General features: G+C 41.7%; 1 protein-coding gene across 1 annotated transcript in view; it reads right to left on the bottom strand.

Annotated features, from left to right (window-relative positions):
• The window catches only part of MAPK11 (mitogen-activated protein kinase 11), a 31,105-nt gene extending 17,805 nt beyond the window's left edge, over positions 1 to 13,300 (bottom strand). Inside the window, exons 1-2 of the mRNA XM_005519215.3 lie at positions 13,126 to 13,300; positions 11 to 140 (exon numbers count right to left, since the gene is read on the bottom strand). Coding sequence (XP_005519272.1) covers positions 11 to 140; positions 13,126 to 13,238 — 243 coding nt within the window. The 5' untranslated portion in view covers positions 13,239 to 13,300. The remainder of the gene's footprint in view (positions 1 to 10; positions 141 to 13,125) is intronic.
• Positions 13,301 to 14,851: the final 1,551 nt, after the last annotated feature.

Here is a 14,851-nt window from a genome sequence, read left to right as displayed (position 1 = left end):
CTCCACTTACATTCTCATGCTTCATGTGCTTAAGCAACCGAAGCTCTCGGTAGGTCCTCCGGGCATGGATAAGTGATTGAAAAGGTCTTGAAAGCTTTTTCACTGCCACCTTCTGTCTTGTTTTGGTATCATAAGCTGAGCTGGAAGAGGGAAAGAAAAAGCCAACATTGATGGCATGTTCTACAGCAAAGCTCTCAACCAGTTCACAGAAGGAACATACACTCTCCTGAGGGCTCTTACCCCTTCCTTTACCCTCTTTCACCTTCTACTCAGGGACTGCAACCAGGGAGCTAGTCAGAAGTAACTCCCAAGTATTCAAACAGGTCCTTTGTTTCCCATCTAGCAAATTACTAATGCTTATGGTGCAGTTCAGGACTCATCCCCAGGCAATCCTTTCCCCAAATGGCAGGAAAAGTAACCAGACAATTAGCTCCATTCATGCAGCTCCAGCCTCCAGCTCCAAGGCAAGACTTGTAGGGAATATGGGGATTCAAAATTAAGTTTGTTTTTACTGAGCAAATTGGAACCTTTACTAATTGGAGGAACACTGCCTTTGAATCTATGGATATTAATTATTATGTAACCATTAGCTTGATAGACGATAATGTCCCCAAACTGGTATCAAGTTAGGATGATGACATAACCATGGCCGTGCCTTTCACAACAAGTAAAGAATGGGCATGTCTTGTACTCCACCCCACATATCCACAGCATGTGCTTAACATCCCACACATAGAGGAGCCCTGCTGAAGAGGACACTAAATATACAAGTCAGTATTTGCAAGCAAGGGAAGACCCACTCTTTTTTGAGCATTAGAAAGACAAGACAAACAGAAGCCACAGTTAAATGTAACACAGGGATAAAAGTGATCCCTGTATGTATTACTTCATGACACTACATAGTACAATTACAAAAAGGTTCTGTTTGTTACTTCCTCTTAAGAAGAAAAAAAATTCTTTCAGTTGTTACTCTTACCTATTAAGTAATTGTTTTCAATTAAAATACCTGGTTTTTAGAAGTTTTTAAAGAGTTTAAACAGTGGATAACACTATGTGTACTTGCCAGAGAGCACTAACAAATCAAGAGCCTTCCCACACACTTTTCTTCGTTTTTGGAGTTACAAACACAAAAATTAAACAACATGAAAAATGCATGGAGTAGAATGCCAATGGTCAGCAGTCACATCAAATGCTATTAACTTTTTCTGCACAGTGTTTTAAACACTCCCATAAATCGTAGAGCACATCTGGTAGAGACAAAAAACATTGATGGTGCCTGGAGTAGCTTCCAAACTAATACACTGAGCCTACAGTCAGCTCCAAAGAGGTGGACTCTGACACACATTTGGTGCTATGATAAAGTCACGAAGAGCCAAGTGAAGAGCAAAGCCTCTATCTGCAGGACAAGGTGGTGTTTCTAATCAGAAGAAACAAAGGAAACAATTAACAAATGTGGAGGAAGAACAGTAGCATCCGAAATGTGATTGTCCTAAAGTTAACCCAGCCTCCATGAGGCCAATCTAGAATTTCATAAAGACAGAATTGAAGCAAGTAGATTTAATCAAAAAGCTTCCTGCAGGCTCTATGGAAGGAGGGAGTCACTCATGAGATAAATGACATAGATAAGCAGATTACTTAGCTAGTTTTTTGTAAGCACAGAAGCTGATCTTCTGGCAAGTTTTAAAGGTGAAGAGTGCTGTGGTTTTGCAAAGCACCTCCAAAAGGGCATTTCCTGAGCAGAAGAAAGAATGCTTAGGAAGGAGAAGACTGGTATGACTCTGATGAGTGGATGGAAGGGATACAACAGAGAAACTTGTTCCAACAGTGGGGTAGGACAGAATTATTCAGGATATGAGGATGCTTAATTACGTAGATCAGCTCAAGGAACAAATGGTGTGAGAAGAACTGACAACAGAAATATCTTAAATTTCACATGACCAGCTACAAGGACAACATGAAGGTTGCACAAATAAATCTAAAGAAATTAAAAGGAAGCCAATGCTTAGCTTCTAATATAACAAAGATTAGATGTAATTGTCTTGTGTTTAGTCATGGGCAACAAAACCACTGGAGAACACTGCCAAGTCTCACAAATGCACACTGTCTTTCCAATTTTTGGGTGAAAGGAAACATTTATCCAGGTAAATAATAACATCACTCAAAACAGCAGTTTTCTTAACATCTCAGCTTTTCTGGTAATTCTCAAGCCTTCCCACTCATGCTTGTACCAGTTTGTGAAATACTGTACACATTATACAAGGCTATGAAGAATTAGATTTTAAATCCCATTATCATGATAAACATCACTCTCCTCCCAATCCTAAGTTCAAATGTGAGTTTCAGTGGTTAAAAAAACACTGATCTTCAAGATGAATTGCTTTTTATCCTCTGTATGACTCAAGGCTGCAAAGCTTTCAGATGGTACAAAGCACAATATTTTTAGCTTCAGTAATTCTTATGACAGCAGCTTTTTAGACCCAAGATGGAACTGCATAAGGAGGGAGGAGGAAAAGGAAAAGGAAAAAAAGGAAAAGGAAGAAAAAGGAAAAGGAAGAAAAAGGAAAAGGAAGAAAAAGGAAAAGGCAAGATGAGTCCTGAGACCTCCAACAGGAAATCATGAAGCTGCACAGGCCAGGGAGTGACTTGGTTTAAATGAATGCTTCCACGCTCAACTAACTGTACCAAATTATAATCAGAGCTAATGCCTTTAGACTCCTTCCTTGCCTGGTGTACCATCATCATAATTCAAGTTATTAGCAGTAAAGCATTCAAAAATATGTTTCATGTTTCATGTTGTTTGAACTGTCTTGTTTGTCAGATTCAAGGAGGACTTGCATATGTGATCTCTGCTACTGCCTCTGTGATCACATTTTAAGACTAGGTGTCTCTGTCTTGCTATTATATCATCATAGCTACAATCTGGTGTGTCCCCTGAATCCCCCATCAGCTGCTGACTAAACCATTAGGTGGCAGGATGAGTTGCTTCCTTTTCTGTGTGATTTCCACCTGAACTCTCAGCTTTCAGAGTAGTCCCTGGAGAGGACATCTCTAGCTCCAGTCACATCAAAAGTATGGGCCCACCTGTGCTTGGCACCTGTAAATCCTTCCTTGGGAGACCTGTAACCAGCATGATTAAAATGACTGAAAATTTCTTCTTAAAAATCCCCCAAACCCATGCTGTTAACTAGTTTGATTTAACAGGGAAGAAAAGGATTAGAGGCCCTTTGTCATAGTTTAACTGCAGCTGGCAACTAAGTGCTACACTGCTGCTTTCTCACTGCTGTCTACCTCCACCTCAGAAAGAAAAAGTAAACCTTAGGTGTTGATATAAGAACAATTTAATACTTGAAACAAAATATAATAAAATTTAATCATAATGTCAAATAGCACTACTTTAGACTTTCTATCATAATTTAGAAAGAAATAGAACTACCACTATCAAGAAGCAAATCTGTAACAATCATAGCAATAGCTTTTCCAGATATATCATTCTTGACCCAGAACCCATCAGAGTTATGACACATTTTTTGCTGTCTCTCCTTTCCAAGATCAAGGATAAAAAGCCATTACTCTGCCGGGATGGCATCATTTTCACACAGATTAGAGACTTTGGTTTAGTGTGATTTTCAATCATTGCTTAAATTAGACTCACCTTTTTAGTGTTGTCAGCTCCTATAGTTAATAATTCTATTGAAGTTCCACTAGATGAAATATCAATTTTTAGTTATATGCACACTTTTCCCAGTTCTTAAGATTTCAGAGAAAAGTTTGAATGTAGGAAGCTACTGCAGTCCAAAAACTTGAGGCAGAAAGCATGAGAGTTAAACAGCCTCAAGATAACTTTATAACTTTTGATGAGATATGGATTTTGGTAGCTGATGTTTATAACTTATAAACAAAAAAACTGTACATACAGTACATACAGTAATTTCCCTAGTATTGATGGAGTTTATCCTCTGTGGTTGCAGAGCAGTAAAACTGGACAGACATGCCATTCATGTGTGCAGCCTGCTCAGACCCCTCAGGGATTTTGGGACTAGAAGCACACTGTTCACCTGTGGCTACTTAGTCTTTGGGATCAAATTTTCTCTGGCAGCTGGAGGACTGTTTGTAGGAGCCTGATCTTAAAAACCACACATGGAGCCAACTTGTATCCTATTCAGTAAACTTGAGTATCCAATGCAGGAAGAATCCTTCCTGGAATCAGCTGGTCCCCTTGAATTACAGCCAGTGCCTGAAATTCCTAATGCTTTGGGCTCAGACAGGGCTTACTAGCTGGGCACAGCACTACCCGCAGTGCCTGGAAAAACTTCATCTTGAATGCAGCGTTCAGTCTATGAGTTCTCTTCCTTCCTCAGCTCGCTAGCTCAGGTGTAGCTGATGCAGAATGAAGGCATGACCCAAAGCTGGTTGTACATGGTGTCAGTCTTGTGTCTCCAGCAACATTCCCATTTGCTGTAGGTTACCTGTGTCAGACAATATTCCATCTCCATCACTCTGGATAACCACAAGATTTTGATTGTCTATAAAGTCTTTCACAAACATAGCTGTAAAAATTATTTAGGTATATGCAACCTAAGCAACTGATTTGGGATTAGGTGCAAAACCCAGAAGACTAACTTTTCTGATCTTTTTTTTAATATAAATCAGTGTCTCAGCTTGTGAGGCTGTTACCTTTACATCATCAGAAGTTTGACAACTGGCTGGACTATACCAAAACTTGGACAGAATGCTGGACACAGCACATGTGTCAGTGACACTGGGTCTGGTGTTTCTCCACATTGTTCCAGGATTCCATTTTTGTTTCTTTCACTGCAGCACGCATTTCTTTCCTTCACTGGGTCACATTCCTCCAAAACATGCAAAAAAATCCCCATTACATGTAACTGTTAAGAGAAAGACAACAACAAAAAAGAAAAACCCCCAAAATGCAATTCATGCTCAAAACACAGGCTCACAATTTTGAATTCTTATCTGGAGATCTTAGCACCTTTCAAGTACCCACTAACTCCTTCCACTGGAGGACACATGAACTTTCTTGTGGACAGATGTCCTCTTAATTTGTAAGAGCCTAAATTTCTGAGAAAAAACAAGCAACAACAGTCAATCTATGTGATTAGGTATTGAAGGGGAAAGAACTGAAGAAGGGTCAACACTCAGGGAATCTCATCACTGATAGAGGCAGCCCTTACTGCACCAGGCACTGCCAAGTCAGGTAGAAAAGAGGGACCATGGGAACCCTGCCCTGGGACATTTTCTAGTAATTGCATGTCATTTGGGTTCCTACAACCACAGTGAATAACAACCCTTTTTTACACATCTCATAAATGTAATGTAAGTGAAAGAAAGCCACCACATGAAAAACATGGATTTATTTTTTATTTGCAAGGTTTAGTTTGTGGGTTTTGTCATCTGGGATTTACCCATCTTGTTCTTCTTCTTCAAAATACAAATTTTTATTTATTTTTAATTTAAATAAAAAGCCTTTTTTATTATTGAGATATGGAGTAGTCATGAAAAAAACACACATAGCAAACATTGAATACCAGCAAATGGACCATATCAGCTATTGGCAGCGAAGCAAGAGGAAAGGAAACAGTTATCTGCAGCCATTTTAAGTTAAGGAGTAAAGTAAACCCAGGAAATGGTTCATTTGTTTCTTCTTTATAAATGTTTTGTTACTGTTTTGCAAGTTCGTGTTGGTGATTTTCACTCGTGAAGAGCTAGCTGTAAGGTTTCTTTGCTAAACCACACAAATCACAACATATATGTGCATCAAATGGAAACCATAAAGAAAAACTAGATGGTAGTAAGAAAAAACATCATTAGGATGAGTAGTGGGAAGCTCTGAAACTACATGTTAATCTGCTCATTAGACAAAAAAATCGACTTGCTTGATGATGACAGGTTATTGTACTGTAAAAATTACATCCCCTAACTTGGATATTATTCCAACACACCATCCTGAGCACTAGCAGCAATGGTTTTGGTTTTAGTTCAATGACTGTTAATTATCTCAGATTAATTTACCCTAAATTGAAATATAAACCCACAAAATATCTCTTACATATGCAACATAATTGTTCTATAACTAACATAAAAATATGCTGTTTTTTTGTTTTAAGCAGACATTGAAAATACTAAAAAATAATCACTCTCCACATATTTATGTGAATACATCACCAGTTTTCATTCAATGGAACATGATCATGAAAGTCCTGTATCAGCCTCTGAATCCACAAGCCATATTTTATTTTTTTGATCTGTCTCCCATGCCTCCACAGTGACTTAAACATTTAAATAACTTTACAGAGGAGCAGTCACACCTTTTTAGGTGAAGCTACAGACAGCACAGCTTATATGAGTGTGAATGATGCATTTAAAATCATGGTAGTGAGAAAAACGTACAGAAGGTTAGGGCCATAAGCTGTTAGCTCCCTCAACATGTGCAACCAGCTCATGGATACTAAAATAATCATGTATTCTACACAGCCTAAGCCAAATGTCAGGAAGTAAACAAGAATATCAGTCAGCTACCACTAAGCCAGTACACTGCTAGTGACAAATGTGTTCCATTCAGTATTTAAAAAAAAAAAGACTGGCAGGTGCTTATATATTGTGGCCATTGAAACTTCAGCTAGAAATGCTTACAGCTGATCTGGAAATAAAGTTCACCGTGAAAAATATTGGTACTTTCAAAAGCATTAAACAAACCTATACAGACAAAATCTCACATATTTTGTTCTTCTTTTTCCTATTCCTCCTCCCACCTCTTCAGATTTCCTGTTTCCTCTCTGTAACAGCCAAAATATGAAATGGTAGCAATTTATTCCCAGGTTACATAGGGGTTTGAAATGGCCTCTCCCTTTCCAACTGTATGGGCAGAACTAAGATACCGCATTTTTGGAATCAATCAACAAATAGTTTCTGAAATTGCAAACAGCTCCTTGTGAAGTTGTACTGAACCAAGCAACCAGGCCCTAAGACTTTCAGGTCTTTGGGACAGGGACTGTGTCCCCAGCTGTAACCATGGCTGACAGCAGGACAGGAAAGGAGGCAGCTATGGCACTGCTGCCTCATGTAGTCAGGCAGCTATGTATCATAAAAAATATATTGAAGTAAGGATGGAGGAGACCTGCAGAGAATACCCTCGGTTAATGTATTCTTAGAGCCACACTGAAGGCTGCCGTTCCATGACCCTTGTTGCCTCTCTGCCACAACTGGTTCAACTCATGCCTCTCATCTCTCTACCATCCCATGCCTACCCTTTCTCTAAGAAAGATCTCATTAATTCCCTGTGAAAGAAAACCTGCACAATACAAAGTCCCTGCTTCTTAACCTTGTCTTTTTTTCACCTTTCCTACAAACCCCTCTATCACCCTCCTCGAACACACTCAGATGTCATCTGTTCCCAAGCTATTCCACAAGCTTGGTGACAAGCACCCTACACAGAAATCTTTATCACAGCAATTCTCAGCCTTTCTCATCCTTCTTCACAAACATCTCCCTCATTAAAAGAGTTATTAGACATTCTCATTTAAAATAGGGACCTTGACACCACTAATTACCATCCTGCTTCCCTTTCCTTTTCCAAGTCAGTTAACTACACTGTTCCAACAGCTGGAAAATACTCAGGATGAAACCAGACAAAGGAATGACATGCAGTCAGCATTCCACCCCTAGCACTCCACAAAACCACTCTCAACAAACTCTCTAGTGATGTCTCCCCAGCCAGTGCCCAGAAACACCCTTCCGTATTCCTTCATGTATCTTTCACAAAAATTCCTAAATTCTTGACCTTCCTTGGCTTTGCAGCCACAAATCCCACCGTGTCCTTATTTCTAATGGCTATTTCTTTATGTTCCTCTGAGGGTCTTTTTCACTCTGCAACATTTTTTTTTTTGCTTCATTTATTTTCCTCCATTCATTTCAGCAATACTGCTGCAAAAATCCTCCTTCTAGTCAGTAACACTGACCATGCAACCCCTTTTATTTAGTTCTCTCTGTTGCAACCTCACCTTCAAGGCCTTGTTTCTAAGTATTGTTATTACATATACTGACTTTTAAGACATGTCCTGCCTCTGACTGGGCTCTCATATCAGCCTATGAAACTTCATCTCAGTTTTCAAGCAAGTGTTTGAATATGCTTAGAGGGGTCCATTGTAAATATCTGCACAATTAAAGAAAGGCTTCAATACTTTCTTTCTAAATGCTGCATACCAAAAATAGACAACTCCTATCAGATCTTGGACTGCAGAATTTTAACAACATTGTGTGAAAAGTTTATAATAATTATAACCATTTGTAAGATGAAGTTCGGCCCCTGTGTTTATATTGGAAACAAAAGACTTAATCAGAAAGATGTTCAAAGGGAGTCCACTAAAATCCACACATGCCTGGGATTGTGCATTTAGCCTGTAAAGATCTATACCATCTTCAGTTTCCAGCTGTATTTACATACAGCAGTTGTGTGTTTCTACTATTCTAAAAGTTTATCTCAGCATTTACTATTTAATGTAGCATGCAGTGCTACACTGATACACACCATAACTCCAGTAACCTGATCTCATAGTTGAAATCATAGACTTAGTATCACTACAGCTAACTAAACGGATACTTTAAAAAACACCCCTGAAATCATCAAGTACAATCTTGGATGAAGGAATTTTTTTCTTTGTCGCCTAAAATCAATTTATACCAGCTTTTAAAAACCCTCAAATGCTACTGAGTTGTCTTAGCATCTTCTTAGAGTTCCTCAATGTAAAAAGGATGGTAGCAGCAGTGTATGTGTTATGTCATTGCAAGCCAATGCCCTCAAAACATTTGTGAGTACCATCTAACCAGAAGCATAAAATGGGATAAATGGCAGGAAAGAAGGGGTTAAACTTCAAGATTAGAGACTTCTGCTTCTATTTTTCCACTTTTACTTCCTCAAAGCAAAACTGTAGGCTAAACACCATTTCATCTTCCCCCATTTTTACCCAAAATTAGCCAGGACAAAAACTAAATTAATCTTAAGCATATGCTTGAAGTTAACAGGATAGAGGGATGCTGAAGTGTTGTCAATGACTTAAGACAGGCTTTGCTTTCCTGCTTTTTTTGAACTGAGGCCTGTGTCATTACACTCTGACTTAGCAGGCCTCTTCTTAAAATTGTGTTAGGTCACTGAGTTGCTGTTAGGCATTGCGTAGTCTTAAAATCAAAAGATACTGAATGTAAATACTATTGATGCCAGCAGACTCTGAGAAAACCGTGCAGAAGTTTATGGTTGTGAAGAAACCCTGAATTTAGCTTGGTTCATCTTACAAGGTCTGTTCTTTCCAAAGAAAGCGGAACACAGAGCCTGCAATATGCTGATGGAAACAACCTGTTGGAGAGATCAGAGACAGCATGCTGCAGAATGCCGCCAATCCCTCCCAGGCAAAAATAGGACTAAATAGGTTAGAAGGCAGTTTACAAAAGCTGGCATAAAAAGAGGCATACCAGCTTTAAAAAGATCCAAAGAACAGCAAACCAAAAATCTGTACATGTTACATAATTTGTGGTATAATAAGAAGTTTTTTTAAAAGATGAAGCTCTTTCTCAAGCAGGTAGCAATGCCACCTCCCAGAGGAAAAGGTGGTCAGGTACCAAACCACAGTAGAACTACCACGGCAACACAGCTGAAAGCACAGATGCTCCAGGCTAAAGGTCCCTTTTATAAGCAATATCACTGGGACAGTTAGAAGACTCAAACATAGAGAGAATTCTTATTTTAAAAAGCAGAACCATAAGGAATAAGAATTTAAAATTCAGTTTGACTTGAGACAGTTGCTTTTCTCTAGAACTGAAAATAAAGGGTTGTAGAAAGTATGAAAGTAAGCTATCTTGCTTCCTTTCTAAATGGCTTAATATAACTTAAATGGGGCAAAACTCTCAATTTGCAGGTCCGGTGTCAGGTCCCTTAAGAGTCAACCAGCTCTTTAACCTCTGTGAGAGGTAAATCCAACTACAATGGCTGGACACCAAAAATGCATTTTTTCAAGAAAACTTTAAATTTAACCAAATTTTAGCCTGAGAAACAGTTAAAATAATTGTCTAATAATAAAACCCCTCCCCTCGATAGGCAAAGCTATAGCACAAAACCATTTTCAGACCAAACCAGTTGTGCATGTAAATTTAATACTTGTTAATAAAGCCCAACGTTTAGAAAAAAAGAGAAATTAAGTAAAATGTACTGTTGAAAATGCCAATGATAATTTTACTTGTAACTAAACTACAGACTCCCCCCCCCCCAACCCAGCTTTAATTTTTTTTTTTCTAAACTTATAAAATCAGATCTGACAGTGGCAACTGACAGAACATACAGGAGCTTGAATGGCCATAGGAAAAAGTTCAGGTTAAAGGAAGCTTTGCACAGAGCTGAAGTAAAAGAGTAGCACAAAAAGTACTGCAAGGATCAACTTGACGGAAAGACCTCACAGTTCTCTCTGTGATTCACATATATGCTAAGGTGCAACTCTGCTTGGCAGTGCAGCTGAGTTTGGAGGATTTCCAAAACCAAATATTCTTTGTGATATGTCATTTAAAAAGTGAGAAAAGCAATAGAGCTCTTTATATAAGGGAAGATTTGGGGTTTCTACCTATTCCGCGTGTATAAACAACAACATCAAAAAAAAAAACCCAAAGCACTGTGCTTGGTACAGATATCTCTCTAAAAGGGTATTTGTTTTAAACCAGTAATATCTATCCACAGCAGATTTGGTGCATCTGCAACTAACTCAGACACAAATTCTCTTGGACATACAAAATGTTAATAAATTGGGCCAAAACACAGCCTCCTGACACAAACTATTCTACTGGTTTTGAGCTGCCAGCAAAAGATGCTTAAATGCAAGTATTTACAATATGTTTCTTATTACCAGCTATCAATTCAGTACCCAAGTCTACAGGCTATGATGAATAATTTACTGTAAAAAAAAAAAAAAAGGGTAGGCCTAGAGAACAGTTTCACTGAGGTAGAAAAAATTTGTTAGAGCAACTCTGTTCCCATTTAAAAGCCAGCATTTGGAGTTCAGGGCTTTAGCTTCTATTTATCAAAGCCCTTAAGAATTTGTTTAATTCCAGTAGTTTCTGTAAGACTTTAATATGTTTTTAGATATTTTACTAAACAGGAGTACAACTATTCACAGAAGTAATACAGTATATTACTCAAGGGAATGGCTGCATTTCGTAGGTCTCCTGGGTAGAAAAGAAATCAATTTCAATAGACACTAAAAATAGATGGCTTTTCTCAGAGAGATGCATACCTTGTCCTCACATTCAAGCTTCTGTTTGGGTTTATACTTCATTGATGTTAACAAGGCTATTAATACAGAGCAATGTTTTATTGCTATATTCTATTTTTAAATGTCTATTTTTGAGTAAACCTTTCTCATAGCATCTTCCAGTCTCCATTTTACTTCTCAGTTCATAGGCTTTGCAATTGATAAAAATTACTAGGATTTCCTTGGCTGTGCAGTTTCAAAAACCAAAGCACCAGCTGTGCAGTAAGAGAACCACAACGTTTTTTCACTTCCTTTGCAATTTCTCAAAAGTCTTGACATCTTATTACAAAATTCAGTAAAGTAGGTCTTTCCCTCAAAACTATGTCAGCATAAATATGAATAGAATTCATAACTGGAAATGCAGTTTCAATTGGAACACAAAAGTAGTTACTCTGCTACTGTATATCCATCCAGCTCTTAGTTTACTTTCTCCTCTTTTATTTCACAAACTAAGATTTTTATAGTGTAAATAAATTAAGTCGTTGTGGAATTATTCCCAGCAGATCATCACATGCTAGCTACAATGGCAGGTATTGACATTCACATAGTATTTGCCTGGACCTCCCAGGTGCAAGCACAAATTAGAAATAATAAAAAAGAGAGAAGAATTCAAAGATACTTCACACCAGTCCTGAGTGTTTCTGCTGATAGGAGATTTTTTAAAATGCATATTCCTAGTTTATGTATAAACTTGGACATTTCACAGAGCTAGAGAATGAAGTAACTGATACAAAACTTCAGAAGTGTTCTCTGGTATCTGACTGTGGAGAAAAAGTGAAACTACTACATGAGTTTAGAGCATGGCAAAAAGCAGTTCTAAAGAATTTTTTTACAATATTTTTATTTCAAGTAGTACTTCTATTTAAAGGCCCATTATGGATTGTTTTACATAATTCCACTCACACAGCATACAAAAGAAACACGACTCTTTCTCAAAAACCCCTTAAACGCCACTCTTATTTCCAAAAATTGATTCAAAGCTTTTATAAGCATAGTAAAAGTGTGCATCAAATACTAAAGTAACAGCCCAACCTGCACTGGGAGTTCCCGAGAGAGCAAGCCTGACGAAGGAATTACCAAAGAAAGAGAAACGTTTTATGACAACATGTGGCCAACGCTTCTAAACCCTTAAGACGCTGACGCCCTTGGGCGGCAATCTGTCCCAATTTGCGATTCCCCCGAAAACACCGGGTGGGCATCCCGTCTTCTCCCTCAGCCTGCCCCTCTCCAGGGGCTGCTCCCATTGTCTCGGCGGACAGAACTCTCCCCGCGCCGTGGCTGCCCGGGGCCTGGCGGGATGTCCCGCTATGGCCCCGGCTGGGAGGGCCGCGGCCGCCGGGGGGCCCTCCCGGCCAGCGGCGGACCCGGCTCGGACAGCCCTTCCGAGCCCCGCCGCCGCCAGCCCGTCCTCCCCTCTCGGGACCGCCATGACTGTGCAGGATTCCCGGCTTCGGGGCAATTCTTCCCCGGGCGGGAGCAGCACCAGGCGGCAGCGGTCCAGGGGCGGACGGTCACTCGGTGCCCGGAGCCCGGGGGGCGGCCCCGGGAGGGCGGGCAGGGGCTGCCCCGGGGCGGCGGCGGGCGCAGTTGCCCGGGGGGCCGTGTGGCATGCCCGGCCCCGCGGGGCCGCCGGCCGGGGCAGCGGGGCGGGAGCCCCGGCTCCGCTCGCCCCGGTGCCCGGCGGACACGCCCCCGCCCCGCTGCCGTCGGCCCCCCGCTCCCCCCACCGGGGCTCCCGCTTGCCCCGCATTGTCCGTCCTCGCCGCCCGCCGGCTGCACCTGCCTGCTCCCGGCCCCTCTGCCGCCGCCCCGCACCTACCAGACGGAACCGTAGGCACCGGAGCCGACGGGGGTGAGGTTCTGGTAGCGCTGGGGCACCTCCCACACCGTCTTGTTCAGCTCCTGCCGGTAGAAGCCGCCGCGCTCGGACATCTTCCCGGAGCCGCCGCCGGCAGCGGCAGCAGCAGCGGCAGCCGCCCCTCAATCGAGGCGGGCACGGACGGCGCCGGCGGGGAGGAGGGACCGGGAGGGGAAGGGGAGGGGAAGGCGGAGGCCGAAGGGGTGGGGGCAGCGGCCAGGGCCGGTGGGGACGGGGTGGGCTTGGCGAAGGGGCCCAGGATCCCCGGGGCGGCACCCGGTGTCTTCCCGCGGGGCCACCCGGTAGGTTGCGGGGAGTGGCGAAGCGCCGATTCCAGCCCCGGAGCATCGCAGCCGGGGCGGTGACGGACCGGAGCGGCGGCCTCACCGCATCGGCCGCCCCTGCCCGAATGTGCGGGAAAGGCCCGCGCCGCCGCCTCTGCTCCCCGCGGGAGCGGCGGTGACGGGCAGACCCGGTCATCCCGCCCTTCCCCTGGTGTCTCTCGGGCTTTCTAAAGCCTTGCCGACACCTTTCTTACTTTGCTACGGCCACCTGAAGTTCCCCCTGGGCCCGCCAGGCTCCCCTCTTCCCCAGCTCCAGCTGCAGGTGACCCTGCGCTGGAGTATGGTCCGAGGGGCCAGTCCGGCCCCCGCTCACTGATGGAGCCCCGGGCAGGTCGGGGATTTGCTCGGAGTCCTCTGGTGCCTAGAATTTCCTCTTACCGCATTGACTTCCGCATGAAATCATCTGAGTCCTCTTTTCATCATTGAAGACTCGAGCCTTCAAGATAACAGATAGTCTTGAAGACTTTAAAAGTCCAAAATTCATGCACCAGTTAAAGTTTCTCTGACTACTTTACTGTGTGTTTTCTTCTCTCCAAAATGTACCTTACACAATATCTCAATGACCTATGAAATCATTGCAGCACTACTACAATGTTACCAGTATATTTCTTGATATATTGTTTCCTTCCATGGCTTCTTATGCTTCTTTGAGCACCGGTAAGTAACCTGTACATAGCCTGTTTGCATAGGTTCAGTGAGATTCCTTTACACCTACCTTTAAATAACTGTGGAATATAAATCCTTGCTTTCCAGAACCCTCCTATACCATGAATTGCTGTTCACTTTGACAAATAGCTGGTCAGTTTGTGCTTGGACATAATTGTGAGTGTAGAGAACACGTATATTTGAATAGTTCTGAGCATGATCAGACAGAAGACAAGTGTTACAGATGCTTCAAACACTGGATTTTTCAAGTTCTGGCTCTGAAACCTCAGCCCATGTTGCATGGCAGGATTTCCATACTAGGACTGTTTAGGTGAACAGCACCAGCAACTTGGCATTTGCTGGGTGCATTTAAAATAAAAAAATGCATGAATGGTACTACTATAGCTTTTTAACTGCAGATATCCACTCAAAGAGTACTAAGCTCTCCTAAAGCAATAGTCTAGTTCTCACTTCTACCCTGCTCTATTGCAGCAGACCTCTCCAGTTCTCTCCAGACTGTTCCTTGGTCCCACTTGAATTTCTATGCTGAGGGCATAGTGCTTGAAGAAAGTTAAAAGTGTAAAAAAATCTAAGAATACATTTATTTATCTTATTTTTCTCAGCACCACTGTATGGAGTTTTAAAAATTGGATAAAAGTGACACTACACCAAGCCAAGAAGAAATATTTCTGTCACTG

Source organism: Pseudopodoces humilis, chromosome 5 (assembly GCF_049639895.1).
Source record: "Pseudopodoces humilis isolate 2021_Gansu_Grassland_sample_001 chromosome 5, ASM4963989v1, whole genome shotgun sequence".
Classification (NCBI taxonomy): Eukaryota; Metazoa; Chordata; class Aves; order Passeriformes; family Paridae; genus Pseudopodoces; species Pseudopodoces humilis.
This window is presented reverse-complemented; position numbering and strand designations above follow the sequence as displayed.